Below are 19103 nucleotides of genomic sequence, written 5' to 3' on the forward strand. Positions count from 1 at the left end.
ACTAAAGGCATTTATAATGTTACAAAAGGTTTCTATTTCAAATAAATACTGCTCTTTTGAACTTTTTATTTATTAAAGACAAAAATATGACTGTTTTCAACAACGATAATAATCAGAAATGTTTCTTGAGCATCAAATCATCATATTAGAATGATTTCTGAAGGATCATGTGACACTGAAGACTGTAGTAATGATGCTGAAAATTCAGATTTGATCACAGGAATAAATTACATTTTAAAATATAGTCACATGGAAAATGGTGATTTTAAATTGTAATACTATTTCACAATTTTACTGTATTTTTGATCAAATATGCAGTACTGGTAGGCATATATTTATTTAATAAACATTAAAAAATAATTAGTTTTTCGATTATCTCACAGCTGTCTCATGTATCATGGCGTCGAACAACATTTTTATTTATTCTTCCTCATTTACATGTATACATCTGTCCAATTTATAATCTAAAGCACCGTTGAGAAATAAACTGAATCAGTTTGTGCTCCCAGGGAATCAAAATATCGCCAGATGAGCTACAGGAAATAGAACAACAAATCCACATAAATCCTTGTCAAACCATCTTTATTTCCAAAGACAGACTAACAGATGGTTTCCTCAATAAACTATTCATATTTTCTTTGGCAAATCCCTGTTGCATCAGAGCAGATGGTCCCAAATGCGCACAGATCAGTGAATATATCATGAGTAACTGGTGTCATCAGAAGTGACACTGTTTGAGTTTCTCTAATTTAATGTGTCAGTATGTCATTTCTGCTCCTTTGGCGTCACCAAACAGAACTGTAAAATTGGACAGACTTAAAGTCGGCATGAAACGGAACTTGCCATAGTCTTTCCTCAATATATTAATGCATGGTAGCATTCTGTTTATTATAAGCATGAGCTGTCAGCAATATATTAGCCATTATAGGTGTGCTGAAATTTATCAGAAATAGTAGACCATTCTGGGACTTTTGGCATACACTTTTCAACATACTGTGCTTTGGGACACTTTTTTTTGTCACATACCGTTTTATCGCCAAAGTAGTGAAGTATGCAATTTCAGATAAAGTCATTTTTATTGGTCAAACAAACCATTTTTTTTAGCTGGTTTACTTTGTATATTGAATTATTTTAATAAATTACACCCCTTTAATGCAATTCAAAGTAAACATTCAAACTCTGAAAATGACCTTGTGTGTGACAGCTGGAGATAGATTGAGGAAGCAACTATCATTGAGGAAATACCACTTTTTTTGCCCAGAAACAGAGATGGCATGGCTATGGGGTGTGGACTCGGCACGAAACCCATGAAGCACATCCGCGTGAGGTTTAGAAATGCACTTTGAGAATGGTGTGTTGACTAAATCTGCCCTTAAAATTATGATTGAAATATTACATTCCTGAGGTTTATTAGATGTTTAAACTTATTGTTCTAAACAAATAATGATTAAACCTTGCAGTTAATGTTAATCAGCAAATTTAAATTACATGCGCTAAAAACAAAGGTCTTGGCTCAACAAAAACACAACAGATTGGGTTGTGACAAGTGAACTTAATTGAGTTAGAAGAACTTTTTTGTAGCATTAACACAAATTTTTAAGTTGACCATTCAAAAATAAATTTGTTCCAACTAATTTCACCAGCAGTGTTGTGGCCCTGGAACCAATTAGTCTCATCTATGGAACGTATGTGCCACAGAAACAAATGCAAATTTAAATTTTGAACACGTTTTTGCCGTAGATCAGTATATTTCTATGCCATCACTGTTGAAGAGTTGGGTAAACTTTTATAGCAGTGGTGGATCCAAAATGGTCAATATTCATATTCATGCATTTTATTCATAATTGATGTTAATCATTTATGGCTTATGATTTATCAATATTATATTTGATTTCATATATTCATGTACTCCTCATCCATATATTAATTCTCATCATATTTTCAAGTATTTATTTTTATTGTACCCTTATGGTTATTCTTATTTTATCTTTAAGAGTATGTATGCTTGCTATATTCAATAATTGTTGCTATATTTTTGCTATATCTTCAAGTGTTTCAATGTGACAGGTCATGTTGACATGTTCGTGGTTAGATATTGGACGCCTGCTAAGTACTGCAGAAGCGGCAGTGTTTTTCAGAATTAGTTGCTCATTTGATCTTGTACAATGTTGACGTGTGATAATGTAAGCTCTGCAAAATTCCCTTAAGGGGGTCAAAACATCCCCTATCCCCTATTTTCATCTATTTTGACACTTGACCAGTCTATGACATGGATAAATGGATAAATCCATTTGACCTTTTCTCATTAGAACATAAGTTTGAGTGGGATGTAAATTTCCCTGTGCTTATGGTATAAAATGGACTCAGTCGTTAATAATTCAGCTTTTCCCTTTGCTTTTTCCTTCGCCTTTCTTTGATCTTTTGCTTCTTCTCTTCTCATTCTGCAAATGTCTTAATTTTGTTCCTTCTTTCTGATCTTCGTCTATTAGATACAATACTCTGGATTTTACAATACTCTAAAATGTATTATTAACTATTAATTACTATTTGTTTGTCTCTATAATTTTAATTAATAAATTTGTTATTCCTTATTCAAATTTAATCTCTGACATAATCATGGCTGGACTGCCTGGATCTCATTTTCTCAAGTTTTTGCATCGAGCAGTGAATAAGACTTCGATAAATAAATTTTTTTGTGTGTGTTTTCATTTGCACAAATAGAAAAAAAAAAAAAACCTCAACAATAGTATTTTCATAACTCTAAAAGGAGGAAAAAATAGAGAGCGATTGATAACGACAGTCAGAAGAGAGAAAGATGTCATTTTTAACGTCACTTATAGCCGCTGTATTAGAAACACCCTCACAGCAGCGTTAACTAGTTTTTTGTCATTTGATGCAACGGTAAAATAATACAAAGTGTTATATATGTAGGCTACATATATTAAAAAAAAAAAAACAAAAACAAAAAAAAAAACGTTAAAACCGTTCACAGACTGAGATGACCGTTAAAACGCGTCATCACAGTCTGTGAAAAGGGTTATCTGGTGAAGTGGATTTACTTATTGTACGTTAGTTAACGAAAGTTATCAAGAGCATTGTAATATTTTAAGGATGTCATAACAAATGTCTGAAGACCGGGAAGATTTTAAAACGATCAGTTTATTCGTAAATCCATAAGATCTTACCTTTTGCTGTGGAAATTCAAATCGGTTCGGAAGACAGAACACAACGGGCGCAGCGCGGAAAAGGGGTGGGGCTACATAAGGACTGTATCCGTTCAATTTAAAAAAAGAAATCAAAATTTACCCTATTTACTTTTAACGCACATTACTAGTCTCGTGGTAAATAATTAATCTGTTTAAGTTATTACACAGGAAAAAATTGTTTGTTGCCGTAAACTTTTATCAAAATCTGAAATTTGCTTCTGTTCTGGAATTCGGTTGTTAAGTCTGACGTCACGCTGCAGCGCTTCCGGGTCCTAACGCTCTATCTCAAACCACAAGAAAACAACAAATGGTGATAATATACACACACGATGTGGTGTAATACTACAAAAATATATAATTATAACCTTTATCTCCATACCAGTATTCCAGATGACCAGACAATGATTCATCTTTTATAAATCGTTAAAATATTAATGTCTGTGACGCTGTGAGCACGGAGACTGTTGTGTAGACTGTAAGTATTTAAAATGTTTAACTTTTTAAAATGATTGATGTTTAATATGAATAAATTATGCACATAAACGGCTGTCGATGGCATTCTCAAGTGAAACGAGTCGAGGCTTGGACCCAGAAACGACGTTCCTTACGTCACGATTTCACAGCAGATAGAGTACCTCAGGGATGACGTGTTTTTGTAGCGAGTTAGCATTTTAAGACTTCCGGTTCCATCGCCCTAAAGTCAATGGGTTTTTTGAATGGATTTTTGCTAAATCGCCTGAAATAAGGTCTGTGGTTAACAAAGCCTCTAAACATATTCAGTTTTGATCCATGACATAAAACACACCAGTTATAACCCACTTGTGATTTTTTAAAACCTTTATTGTGTCTTAAAACGGCGGTTGCTAACAAATGACTTAACAGGACTACTTCCTTTGGTGGAGACAAACAGGACATTTGGAAAAAGTGGAAAAGTATTCATACACAGCGCAGATCATAATCATTGAGCATGTTTTTAAATAAAGTTGTTTTTTAAATAAAATTTGAGGAAGCTTGGTGGTGGTGACGTTGATCCGCGACCATGTTGTGCTGTAGTTCGTTTATAGCCTACTGTTAGCTGTTTATATCTGACGACTTTATTTAGGCTTCAAAATCTATAAATGTTGTGTTAACTTGTAAAGATTATCTTGATAGACAAAACATGCAAGTGTCATAACCCTTTGTTAAACACAGAGCTTATTTTTTACGATTTTCCAAAAGTCTAAGGGAAAAATGCATAGGTTTTCGATCGAGGGAACCATGTGCCGCTAGGGTTGGCCTACAAAAACACGGCATCCCTCTCGGATGACGTCAGTTTGACACTCCCCTCCTCCAACCATCAGACTATTTATGAGTTATCAGCTTACTCTTGTGTATGTGAACGTTTTCATTTTACTTTGAAATACGTCACAACACTGAAGTCGGTTGCAACTTCCGGTCCATGGGGACTTTAAATATAACTTATTTAGCATGTAAAATTAAAGAACAAAGAAGATATTACTTGACACTACTAGTGCAGTTACTCATTATAAGGCTACTTATATTTCGGTTTTAAATGACACACAATATTAAGTTAATGTAAAAGTACTAAAAAAAAGTGTAGGGTTGAACTTTCTCAATTAGCCTAGATGGTGAAAAGTGAAAACCATTACTAAATGTCAAAGTCTTTACAGCGTTTTGCATCTCCAAATTGCTGGAAAGTGCTAAATTTTAATAAGCTATTTTTTTTTTTTTCATTTCATAAAGAACATGTAGGCTATAAAGTCTTATAAAAAGGTTGCTTTCATTTTATTGGGTGAATTAGTTTCTCAACTGTTCAACCCTTATTTCAGAATAAAACATTATAACGAGTTCAAAACTTCCATCTGTTTTTCATGTTCAGGATTTTTTTTTATTGCTTTCCACAACACTACTCCAAAGTAAAATGCCCTTGATATGTCTTGCAGAAACACTTTTCACCATCCAATTTATACCTGATGGATAAAACAACATTTTTTCATTGAACATTTTGTTTCACTCAAAAATGTCACATTACAAAAAGGCTGTCAATTACATTTTGTTCAAAATAGAAGACTTTTAAATAAGTATGACAATCTTGAAGTTGAAATGACAAGCTGTTGTACCAAAAAGAAATTATAAATAACTGAGAAGTGTAAAATCCCTTAGTAAATGCGAATACGAACAAATCCCAGAAGAACATCAGTGTTTTTATGTTAACATTGTGTTTAGCTCACATCGACAACCTGTCACCAGCTTCCATGAATACATTCATGAACTTTCCAGCACTTTTGAGAAATGATCTCCGATCAAACATGATTTTCAATGCCGTTTCTCAGAGGAGACATCATTACAAACAATAGCTTGGCCAAATGAAGCTTGCAGATGCTGTACAATTATTTATAACCAACAAAACTAGTTCTTAACTCATTAATAGATCAGAAAAAGTGTAACTCCTCAGGGAAGGAGTCACTTCCGAAACTCAAGTACGACTACTAAAGAGCAAGGAAAACTATTGTCACTTTTCAAGAGCCTTACGGACGTTCTCGGAAGGTCATCCAGCGGTGTTTCGAGACCAGCAGGGGCCAGTTGCATAAACATAGCCATTATGTTAAGATCTAGCAGTTAGTCAAGGGACAGTCAGTCTTATTTTTGGTATCAAATTAGGTCAAAATGTCATGAACGGTCAAAAAAAAAAAAAAAATTGATGACTACCTTAGTAAGACTAGGCTTAGTGATTTATGCAACCGGCCACAGGTGACTAAAAATATGTTTTGGCTTCAGTGCCTCAGCTTTTCGATGGTAACACGAGCAACAAACAAGAAACAGGAAAACCCTGCTTGTATTAAAACGTATAGGTCTATTGTACAGAAACAGTACAGCAAATGTGTCTGTAGGGAAAAGCATTGTGTTTGGCTCACGTTGAAGCGTTCCTGTAGCTCAACTGGTGAAGTCAAGGTCACTGGTTTTATTTCCAGAGAACACATACAGATAAGTGTGGAAAGTGATGCAAGCTGCTGTATAAAAGTGTGTGCCAAATACATCAATGGATCATTAAGAAATGAGTCAAACTTGAAAGTATATTTTGCATTTCATTTGAGATCGTTATTGAACAAAGAGGTGAAAGGAAGAATACAGGCAGGTGGGATCAGAGATTATCAGAGCCGGATTTGAACTTGGGTTGTTCATACAAAAACATTATTGTGCACCATATTGGAGCCTTTTCACAATCAATCAGACTGCAAATCCGCATATAAAAATAGGCATGTATTTTGTCCCCATCACAATGTCCTTTTTTTTTACATGCCTTTGGCACTTGGCATGATCACTTAAAAATGAAACATGAATTTTTGGTCCATACAATAGTTTGCACACATATAATTTACATCACAAACACAGACAAACTGATTCTTGCACCGTCTGCTAAAAGTACTGTATCTTTTTTTTTTTTTTCTCCTATTGGAAGCTTCATAATCTCCATCTGTTCCTACTTTCAGGGGGAAAAAGTATGTTCTCACTATTATAAGCAGGAATATCTGTGTTTGAGATCAGCGTTCTTCCAAGATTGTTTTGCTCATCAGCGATAAATAACATCTTTTGACTTTTAGTAGTAAATTATGTCAAGTTGCAAAGAGGTACAGACAGACTGTTCTGAGCATATGAACTTAACTTATAAGTTCTCTCTTTATATTTCCAAAATGGTGCATTGCATGTTTTTTCAGAACATTTCTAAGATAAGAAATATGGATTTGCAAATATAAATATGCTGCATGCCATCTAGTATAAGTGTATGTATGGGGAAAATGTGTGTGCATGATAGAGAAATAAGAACATTGAAATTTAAAGGAATGTTTCTGGTTTAATATTGCATGATCTGGGACCAGTTGTTGTTAACTATTAGCTATCAGTAATTTAATAAAATAAAGCTATATATATATATAGCTTTATATATAGCTTTATATATTTATATATATTTATGAGGGATGCACCGATATGAAAATTTTGGACAATACTGATAACCGATAATTCTGTATATTTTAAAGCCGATAGATATATTTGCTGATGAATCTAAATCCAGATTTTTATATAATATTTGAGAGCCTGATTACAAAACCAAAGTCTTACCACAAAAAGCCATGTCCCAAACACACATTATAATGTTCTCATTCAAATTTTATGATGCAGATGACAGATTTGTGCTGTTTGTTGCATTTAACTGTATTTTCTGTTTTGTATTTACTCTAATAATATATATATATATATATATAATGAAAAACTTAAACTTAAAAAATGTAAACAAATAAATTAATAATTAAATAAGTAACTAATAAGTTGAAGAAAAAAAATCATCAAAAATAAAATAAATATAAATAAAAATAAAACGAATAAAAATCCAATTATGACCAAAACAAAATTACAAAAACTAAAAAAAATATGAAATATATTTTGAATGAAAAAATTTCTAAAATAGAAATAGTTAAATATAAATATTAAAATTAAAATGAATATAATTCAAACTGAATCCAAAACAAAATTACTAAAACTTAAACTTAAAAAAAAAATTGAAATGTTAAATAAAAACTCTGAAATACATTGTTGAAATAAAAAAATTCAATTAATAAAAATCAAACTAAATCCAAAACAAAATTACTAAAAGTTAAACTAAAATTAAAATGAAAGCTAAAAAGAATAAAAAAAAAGCTAATTCAAAATATTAAAAGATACTATACAAATAATACTAATATAACACTTCCTGTGACATACTGTTGATTACCACAGAACAGTTATTTTTAGACTCATTTTGACATTAACACCCTTATTCTGTAGAAAAGTTGGGACTTTTCTAGGCAGACAATGGTTCATGTTTTATAATGATGTTTTTGTCATGAGAGGCACGTCAGCGATGACATCACAGTATTTTACTCACTGCGCAGCTGCTCGACGACAGAAGAAAGACAGACAGTTACTCACTGCAGACAGACATGCAGCACTCATGTTAGTGAAAGTCATAGCATCATAGTAAAACAAGACTTTCATCGCAGTATGGTTGCGAAATTTCTTGACGTCTTGGTAGCAATTAGATTGCCGTCTGGTTTTCTGATGCATTTCCAGTAGAGTCACTTTAATAAAATGAGGTTTATGTCCTTTATGTTGACCCAAACCTGCATGCAGTTATTCTGACTGAATAATGACTTAAACTTTGTCTGTTCCTCACAGAATGCTATCAGAAGACTACTGCAAAACTTGACTACTTTTATGATCTTTTCATGTTTTTTTCTTTCTTTTTTTTTGAAAATTCAGCTTTGATCACAGGAATATGTTCACATGGAGAACACTTGTAATAATATTTCACAATATTACAGAATTTACTGCGTTTTCAGTCAAATAAATGCAGCCTTGGTGAGCAGAAGAGAAAACAGTCCAAACTTTAGTGAAGACTTGAGGAGGAACACTTTTGAATTAATTTAATTTGAATTAATTCCGTTTAGAATCTGGAATGTTTTTGTTGCTTCTCTCTTCTCTTACTGGAATCCTGTGGGCAATTCAATAGTAAAACATGTTTTGAGTCATGCATATGAAAGCCGTATTCATGACCTTCACATCAAAACCCAGAAGACTAATTCACCACCGGTTTCTTCAAGAAAAACCTATGGGGTTTTTCAATTTATGAGTAAAATATGGCCTGTAGTAAACATAACTTGACGATACTTGGAGAATTAGTCCTGTGGGTTTTGATGTCATGCCTGCAGCACTCTATTCCAGATAAATATAGCTTGGTTTCATCTACTTGGATCGTTCTGATGTCCTTATTCATGATAGGATCAGCACAGTTGGGGAGCTCTACCCAGAGACACAGGATGTTTCAGGAGTTAAAGGAACAGTTCAGCCATTTACTCACCCTCATGCTGTATATGAACACAAAAAGATCATTTCTGAAGAAACTTCCATGAGGTGATCACATCTGTAAAACCCCCAAAACACAATGAAATTACCATAACAGTAGCGCATGACTTATATTACGTTTATAAAATGGTTAGTTCGTGTCCTTGATTCTGATTGGTCAATAGCTGTGTTTTATTCACGATAAATCACGGCTATGACCACTTCACACAACAGTTCTGTGTTTCACTACACAACCACTCTTAGCAACATAAACTGTTCTCAGATGATATTGTTCATTGAAGCTTACTGTATTATGTAGAAGAGTGTTGTGAGCAAGAGATCGAGTGAGTGAGTTTATTACCTGCATTCAGATTTCGCATTTTCCTATATGTTCATAATAAAAAATCTGTTAAATGTCCGATGTATTATCTTGTCCTTTTAACAGTTAAGGACTTTCCCGTGACTGACAGCACTATAGTCAAAGCATTTGTCAGATGCGTCTTGTTTCTTTTCAATATAAAAGTCTTCGCTACTGACTGACACATTCATAAAGACAATATTTGCTGCCATCTAATGGCGTAATAATGTAACTTCTGTTACCGTTCACAGTCAGGGACTATTTTTTCCGGTGGAAGGAAGGCTTTTAGTGAAAGTTTACTTAATGAAAGTTGCATTGATACAAATTTTTGGCTTTAATATTTGTATTGTGTGGTAAGTGTTTTATAAAAGCAATAAGGTACTTGAGGCTAGTGCTGTATCATGATTAAGTCACAGCTGAAGGGCGTTATTAGGCACGATACAGCACAACCTCGTACCTTATTGCTTACATATGCTCTATACATTGCTTGACATTAACTTATTTGCACACCAGCCACTGTGTTTAGTAGTTTTCTAGCCACTCATTATTTTCTCTGTCCACAATTTTGACATTGATACCATGGGCGAAAACTGCCATACAGATATTTTGAATATTATCTCATAATTTGGCAGCAGGTATATTCACTTTAAGACCTGACGCACTGATCCATTATACTGTTATGCATTTTCTTTCTCAACTGTTTACGTGAATACTTGCCAAGACCGGCATTTTGACATTATTTTGTGTGCATTTGACTGTTTAAGTGTAATAAGCAGTGAAAAATAACTCAATTTAGTACTGAGAGACAGCTTTATGTGCGCGCACTTTGAGTGTGCGGGAGTGAGTAAAATTAGTAAAATTACGCGCAATCCCAGAGGGAATGAAACGAGTGAGCGAAGGGAGGCGGGTTTGTGTGTCGACTCGCTGTCGGAGTGATGAGAGATGGGAAGAGCAGCTGGTGTCTCTGCGGTAAATGAGTATTGGAAGCGTTTCAGATATTTAAATATCGATACGTATTGATATTTTTGACAACACTACATTGCACTTAGATTATCATTTCCGATATTGGAGGGTGTTAATATCAAGCCCTAGTCTTGCGTAACCAGACCTTCGGACTGACGGCAGAAGGTCTGGACTCTATCGCAGCTTTCACTGGCCAAGGACATTTGACTGACATGTAATGCAACCAATCACAGTTCGTTTTGTTCCACGTCATGTTTAGGGGCATGAAAATGTAAAGTCGATGTCCCTACAATAACAGACCGGTGTGCTTCTATAAATTATTCATTCAATAACGTTGTGCAAGTTTACAGTAACAATGGAGCCGCGAACTTCACATTCTTCTGAAAATCCAGCGTTTATTTGATCCTGGTAAGCACTTGTAAACATGACAGCGTTCTTCTTCCACAAAGGGGTTTGACATCATGGCATTTGTTTCTAGACGGTCCGTTAAAGAACGTGACACAAACGTCTTAGATATTTCTGTAGAATTCAACCAACCAGATGACAACTTCAAAACTCCTGAAGTGTTTCCAGATAATTGTGTAATTTGCGTCAGATGTTTAGCGAACTGTCCGTGGGTGTGTCGAGTCAAGCTGTATTTCAAGTCTTCTGAAGTCATATGCAAGCTTTGCTTCAGTAACAAAAGCTATTCTTTTAAGGATCATATGCTTAACACCCAACTCTGAGGTGCACCGCCAATGTAAACATTCATGCATATGTATATCTTATATAAAAATGACCAATGCTAAATTACTGCCATCTGGTATTGATTCATGCTGGGCCACTCAGACCGGGATGTTTTGCAGAGCTCCAGTGGAGTAATTTCAGCAGGCACAGACTGGATATCCTCCAAATCCTCGCAGAACTCCAGAGCTTATCCAGTTTCCCCTTTAACCCAGTCGGGGCCTCACTGTTTACTGTGAAGAGAGCAGAAAAATTATGTGGTCATATTTAATAGTCGAAGAGAGTGTGCTAAAAGCAATAATCACTATGACTATTGCTCCTCAATGCATTAAAACCTCTTCAAAACACCACAAAAGTTGCATGCACACTCGCAATGCATTAACATTGTGTTTGCATGGGAAAACACCAGTCATGTTTTCATTAGAAGATGAACCTTTAAGTCTGTATGTGGAAGAAATACTTTCTGGGAAATGTAATAATTTATGATTCTATCTACCCATCTTTTCACTCCCTTCCTTAGGATTATATCACCATATCAATTAAATTTAGTGATCACTGCAAGATATGTATAAGAAAAAGTGATGCATATTGCAAAGTCTCCCCAACACTAGCAGAAATGATAAGCTGGTCTGACCGTACTGAGAAACTGCGGTGTAAAAAATGAGAGTCATTAATCAGATTTTGCATTATCTTATCCTGTCAGGTACACTGCGATTTAAAATTAAGAATAAAAATCCTTCCAATCCATCAAAGTCATTTCATGCAAAAAAAAACATTATGATAGAAGAATGTGTTACACGTCAGAGTGAGCAGCAACCCGCTTGACAATTGATGCATTTAGAGTGAATTATGTATCTGTCTTCACTGTGTAGGATGCTTGTTTTTACCACATAGTTTTACCTCATAGTTCTTAAATTGCATAACAAAAATCTACGGAGAAATAGTTTCTAGCCTGGAGTCAAACAGAGTCCAAAACATTATTGAACCAGCTTTAACATATTGTGGCTTTTCACCTCCAAACCTTCTAGTATTTCAGCACTGAAAAACAAATTGGTGTTAGATTTCCATTGTCACTCAGAAACTCCTAGTAAATTTCACACAGATTTATAAAGAAATGGCATGTAACACACTGAATTAAACTTCTTTTTTTTTTTTTTCTTAAGTAGAAAGAGTAGTTCAGTTTATTTACAACTTTTTTACAGCTGACGGGTTTTGGGCACAGAATGCCTTCCTTCAGAATGCCTGAAAAGTAAATAACAGGAACCTAGAAATATAAACAAACTGGTCTAAAATTTAAACCATCCAGTTCTTCATAACCCTAGCACGCCACATGCTGCAGATTTTGCTCAATTCATCTGCATTTTCATCAGATTTTCTTCTCAATGAAATTGCAATTTATTTTGCAACAAGGTATTTTGAGAGTTGCCTACCTCCAGGATAATCATTTGCGTCAACAGTGATGTCTTAAAATGTTGCTTACATAGGCAGCTCACTGAGTTAGCAACAGATTCTCTTCTGTGAACGGCAAAGCAAAAAAACCCATGTCGAAGTCAGCAGGTTCCAAAAACAAGAGCATAGGAAACGGAGGATGTGTTTTACGGCTTTGTCTGCAGGGAGAGATCTGTTTTCTCAAGGGTAGAGACGGCAACACTCAGACCTTGATTTAGATGTTCATTTTTTTGGGTAAATGTGCACATTGGTGATTAAGTTAAAAAGAACACATTTGTTAAGTTAACTGGTGAAGCAGAGTGATTTAGTAGATGTTTTTAAATGGATTGTTGTTGAAACTGTTACTGGAAGTGTTGCACAGTCACCCAAGAAAAACCTGGAGTAAAGTGAATGCCCCAAAAACATGTCCAGGGCAAAATCAATAGGAAAAAAATACGAAAATGCAATTTTTCTTAATAAATTTTAACATTATTAAAAATTGATGTTTTGTGGTTTTGCAGTGATGCAATAGAACCATTTTTGGTTTCTCAAAGAACCTTTCAGTGAATATTTCTTTAAAGAAACATTTTAAAGAAACTTTTTTCACTATAAAGAACCTTTTGTGGAATGAAAAAGTTCCATGAATTTTAAAGGTTCTTCATGGAACCATTGATGCCATTAAAGAACCTTTATTTTATATATATAAACCTTTTGTGAGGTTTATGTTGAACACTTACAATGAATGACAAAAGAAATAATTTTTTTTATTGATAATTGATTATTTTAATAACAGTTTGAGTTGATTTTGTGTCTCTAAAAAATAACTAAAAAAACAAAACAAATTTACACAGTAAAATACCGTTTTCAGTTGAAACAGTAATATACCAAAAAAAAATCCATTCTGGGTAATATTTGTCGTTTTAAGAAAAGAGGCCTATAAGCTACTTTCTAAAACCACAAATTCTATTACCCACATTGTAATACACTGAAGTAATATTCTGTAAAAACAATGCATTCTGGGTAATATTTGTCATTTTCGAGAAAGTAGCTTATAGGTTACTTTATCGAAAATGATGAATAACGATAACAATAACTGTGATGTAAAACAAAGGATAACATTATCAAATGATTCTCTTATTGATTCATCAAGATCCAGACCCGGAGCCTTTCGACTGCTTCTTTCTAGGTGCAAAAGATTTCATTACTCCGTAAAAAAAAAAAAAAAAGAAGAACGACATCCTTCCTTTCTTCCTGAGGATATGAGTGGAAAGAAAGCAACAAAGAATACTATTACAATACCTGAGCAGGAAGGATTTGACTGCACCCTGCTTGAGAAATTATATTACTAATTAATACAAGATAAGGAATGATTTCTGAATTAGACTGCATTCTACCTACATTTTGATGATATGAGTAGTGCTTGACCTTGCATAACTCACTGATTAAATATGGAAAAGGATTAAATGACTGTTTCATGACAATTCCCTTCAATTTCCTGCCATGAAAAGGTCACCAAAATAAGACCGGAGCATCTCGTTAATGTCACTGAATTGAAAAATCAACAATCACACAGATGAAAGTGTAAATATGCATGCAGAATATCCCGTCTTTAACCAAAATCAGTAATCACATGGATGTGATTGGTATTCAATCATCAAGGAATCCTTACAAAACTTAATTTCGCCCACTCTCTGCCTGATTTATGTTCTGTTTTAATTCTTTGTCACTAATAAAACAATCCCAGTCTTCTTGCAATGTTTTCCTTTCATGGACTGTTCTGGAGACTGATCTATGAAAACTTCCTACATGATGAATGTACAATTTGTTTGAGGTGTGACAGAAAGGAAATGAGGAGAAAGTAGTTCAGGGTGGGTCGCATTTTTTTCTTTGACCAACGCGGTTTTTTTATCAGTCATCATGCACACACCTACAGACTTTCAGTCGTATCAAAATCTAAATAAACTTTTGTTGAGCGCACCGATATCCACCCAGTTTCTTTGAACTCATGGAAACAATGATATACTGTAAGAACACTGATAAATTAAGCATCCGTTTCCACCCTTTGGTGTATACCAGTAATTACTCACTGGACCAACTTGGAAAAAGGTTGTAAATAGTCTAAATCTATACATAGATGTATTGAATTTATGTTGGCGTTTTCCTTACTTAGGCTACTGTGACATCCACATTAAATACAAACCCCAAATTACACAATTGAAACGACTACTCAATCTTACAAAACTTCTATCTATCTATCTATCTATCTATCTATCTATCTATCTATCTATCTATCTATCTATCTATCTATCTATCTATCTATCTATCTATCTATCTATCTATCTATCTATCTATCTATCTATTTTAGGAAGATAGGAAGAGTATAGCGTGACCAAAACATAGTTGGTCGAAAAGGCGACATCTATTTGCAGTAACTAATTTGGAAATTAAATCCTCAGATGGATATCATATATCCAAACACATGCGCGCCGACTGATAGGAAGAGAGAAAGAGAGAGAGGAAGAGTTAGTGGAGCTCTGGGATCTCTGCCAGATAACACGAACTTCCTTTAATTTTTGGAGACATGGATGTCATTATAAATGCGGCACGGCACACCTCGTACTCATGAATGTGAACGATCCGCTGGTCACTTCGCCATAACTTCGTGAATATCGTTACATAACGTGTCAGCAGAGATGAGAGAGATCCTGGGAATGGCGCTGGCGCTCGTTGTTCTGAGAGTTCACGGGGAAAACATCAGTGAAGGTTTTTGTGTGGAGGGAAAATGCTTCGTCGTCCAAACCCACAGGGCGACTTTTGATGAGGCGCAGAAAGTCTGTCAGGAGAAACGAGGACATCTGATGACCGTACGCACCCAAAAATCGGCTGATGTTCTTTCCAAGTTGTTGAAGGGAACTTCTGGAAACTTTTGGTTGGGGCTGAGATATCAGTGCTCAAAAGATGGGTTAAAGGGATACAAATGGGTCACTGGGGACGATACGAGCCTTTATATCAACTGGGAAAGCGACCGAGCGATTTGTTCTCCACAATGTGCATCGGTATCACAAAAAGTTCAGAAACTGGCCGAAAGACCTTGCGATGAAAGAATCGAGGGATATTTGTGTGAATATGACAATGTCGGTTACTGTAAGCCGCTGAGCAACGATGAAGACGTATTATATGAAATTCCTTTCGGATTTAAGGCAAACGAACTCCCAGAAATTCCCCAAGGCACCAATGCGACATTGCTTTCGCTGAGAACGAGACACGTTTGTTTCGACGGCTTCTGGATTCAGGCACCTTGGAGTTGTGAAGTTTTTGGTGGTGGATGTGATTATAAGTGCCGTTTGAACGGGAAAAACTACGAATGCTTCTGTCAGCCTGGATTTAAACTCGACAGCAACGGAGTCACATGCAGCAAGGAGGAACATGAGCCGGCATTTAAAGCTGCAGATGTAAAGTCTTCCGAAGACTGCAAGCCCGGCTATCGCAATGAAAGTGGGGTTTGCGTTGATGAGGACGAATGCGAGTCTGCACCATGCGAGCACGACTGTAAAAACACTGAAGGTGGTTATCAATGTAAATGCAATGAGGGATTCATACCGTCGACGAAAGAACCGGACAAATGTAAGATGCACTGTACGCAACCCCAGTGCCCACCTGAATGTGACCCCAACAACGAGGACCATTGCCACTGCCCCGATGGTTTCTTACTTGAAGGCACAGACGAAAAAATATGCGTTGACATTGATGAATGCGATAGTGGTGAGTGTGACCAGAAGTGTGAAAATATACCTGGAGGATTTATATGTTCCTGCAATGAAGGATTCAAGCTTTTGGGCGAGTCTAAATGTGTGAAAGAAGACTTTGAGGGCTCGGGCAGCTCAACACCTTTTGACTTTTTTACACCTACAAGCAGATCCCCAACAGACAGGCCAATGTCAATCTCAGCGGGCAGTCTTTTAGCAATAATGGTGGCCATTGTTGTTTGTATTCTTGTACTGGTCTGCCTCGTTCACTACATATTGAGACGTTTTTGTCAAATGCACAATTACGATGTGCACAAAGGCCACGAAAATATCTACGATTTTCAACAGGTGATCATCGAAAAAAATTGCACTGAACAGTCATTCCCAAATCGGTATTTAAAAAGAGACACTTAAAGCCAGACTTCATGCAAACTGAAATGTAAATAGTAGTGAATTTATTTTATTTTATTTGTAAACAAATATACAGTGTCAGAAACTTTGCACAATTTTGAATAAGTCAACAATGTCAGTATTCCTGAATGGTGGAGTTTGAAGAAAATAAATATTATATTTTAATATAACGTGTAAAAAAATGTCATTTATTGTACCTTGTTTCGTTTTCTCTCTCTCTGCAACATCTGTGTCCAAATAAGCAGATAGACTGGAAAATACTGCAGCATTAATGAACATTATTTCTAAACGTTTTATTTCCAGTACTGCCCTCCTACCTGCTGGGTTTCCCTGTTTGTTTGATTGTTTGTTTATTAAGATCCCCATTAGCCACTGAAACAACAGCAGCTATTCTTCCTGGGGTCTCCTCCATATTCATTACATATTTTACTTATATTTTTTTACACTATTCACACAACTACACACACAATAACAATATACAATATATACAAGAGTTCATAGCAGCTCAATGCCAAAGAAAACTCAAAAACAGCTCATTTTCTGGTATCACTATACACTACAATACATATTCGCATTGTTGTATAATTACAACAAAACTAAATCATTAGATTCAACTTCAATCTTCCTAAAAATCAAAATACACAATTATCAGTAATCACTGTGTGAACAAGAAAAGTTAACTCCTTTTGAATACATCTTTTATTATTTTCCAGCAACAAAAATCCTGGTAATGAGTTCCATGCCACCATAGCTCGATAAAACACTGACCGCTGTATTTGGTGAGTTCATCTATAAAGGCAACACACATCGCATCTCACCTGTTTGTCTAGTGCAATAATTATGTGTATCTGAAAAAAAAGGACAACCTACTATAAATTATTTCTGGAGTTTTTGATACTATAATGTTTCTCATAAATGTTACTAAGAAATACTTAAGTCTAAATTTTACAGTTAACCAAGCCAAACTATCATGCATAGCAGTCACACTGGTTCTATATGGACAGCCCAAAACAATTCGGGCTGCTTTATTTTGAGCAACCTGAAGTCTGTGTAAATTGTTTTCACTTGTATTTGACCAAACAACTGAGGCATAATCCAAATGGGAAAGCACTAACGACTGAACCAGTTGTCTTGTTGTCCAAAAAGGAATGAACTTCCTACAATGTCTAATAATGGCCATACTTCTACCCATTTTTTGTAAAATGTGGTTTATTTGACTGGTCCAAGACAGCTTACAATCTACAATTACACCTAATAATTTAGTTTCTTCTACTTGTTCAATCAAAGTATCTCCAGATGTCAAGTGTAATGTGGGTGTCATTTTTAGAAAATAGTTTGACCCAACTGCCATTCCCTGTCATTTTGGTAAATAACGTCCTCTAGTGGGCATTAAGGAACAACTAGTTTAAAGTTTGGTTTCTTCATACTCACACACAGCTTCACATGGTTAGCGTTTTATCTTTGAATGGCAAGAGTTAATGTCCAGTCATTTCATTTGGTTAATCCTTGAAAGAAGGATTCGAGCTTTTGGACGAGTTTAAATGTGTGGGAGAAGACTTTGAGGGCTCAGGCAGCTCAACACCTTTTGACTTTTTTACACCTACAAGCAGATCCCCAACAGACAGGCCAATGTTAATCTCAGCGGGCAGTCTTTTAGCAATAATGGTGGCCATTGTTGTTTGTATTCTTGTACTGGTCTGCCTCGCTCACAGCATATTGAGACGTTTTTGTCAAATGCACAATTACGATGTGCACAAAGGCCACGAAAATATCTACGATTTTCAACAGGTGATCATTGAAAAAAATTGCACTGAACAGACATTCCCAAATCGGTATTTAAAAAGAGACACTTAAAGCCAGACTTCATGCAAACTGAAATGTAAATAATAGTAAATTTGATTTTATTTGTAAACAAATATATTGTGGTGTCAGAAACTTTACTTTGCACAACTTTGAATAAGTCAACAATGTCAGTATTCCTGAATGGTGGAGTTTGAAGAGAATAAATATATATTTTAATATAACATGTAGCAAAATTTCATTTACTGTACATTGTTTCGTTCTCTCTCTGCAACATCTGTGTCCAGATAGACTGGAAAAGACAGTGCAGTATTAATGAACAGTATTTCTAAATGTTTTATTTTCATTTTATTTCCAGTATTGCCCTCCTACCTGCTGGTTTTCACAGTCATTTTGGTAAATAACGTCCTCTAGTGGGCATTAAGGAACATCTAGTTCAAATGCAAGTTTGGTTTCTTCATACTCACACACAGCTTCACATGGTTAGCGTTTTATCATTGAATGGCAAGAGTTAATGTCCAGTCATTTCATTTGGCTAATCCTTGATCATTCCTGTATTTATTTATTTGTGAACAAATGAACACCGATTCG

General features: G+C 35.1%; 1 protein-coding gene across 1 annotated transcript; it reads left to right on the plus strand.

The window, feature by feature from the left end:
- Nucleotides 1–15079: 15079 nt before the first annotated feature.
- Nucleotides 15080–18772, plus strand: thbd (thrombomodulin). Its single transcript, XM_067384481.1, has one exon. It carries the CDS (start codon nt 15249–15251, stop codon nt 16713–16715), a length of 1467 nt encoding a protein of 488 aa, XP_067240582.1. The 5' UTR covers nt 15080–15248; the 3' UTR covers nt 16716–18772.
- The last annotated feature ends 331 nt before the right edge of the window (nt 18773–19103 follow it).

The sequence above is a fragment of the Chanodichthys erythropterus genome, chromosome 4 (genome assembly GCF_024489055.1).
Source record: "Chanodichthys erythropterus isolate Z2021 chromosome 4, ASM2448905v1, whole genome shotgun sequence".
NCBI lineage: Eukaryota > Metazoa > Chordata > Actinopteri > Cypriniformes > Xenocyprididae > Chanodichthys > Chanodichthys erythropterus.

Excerpts from the sequence above, each read along its gene's own strand:
- thbd (XM_067384481.1), top strand. The coding sequence starts at position 15,249 with ATGAGAGAGATCCTGGGAATGGCGCTGGCGCTCGTTGTTCTGAGAGTT.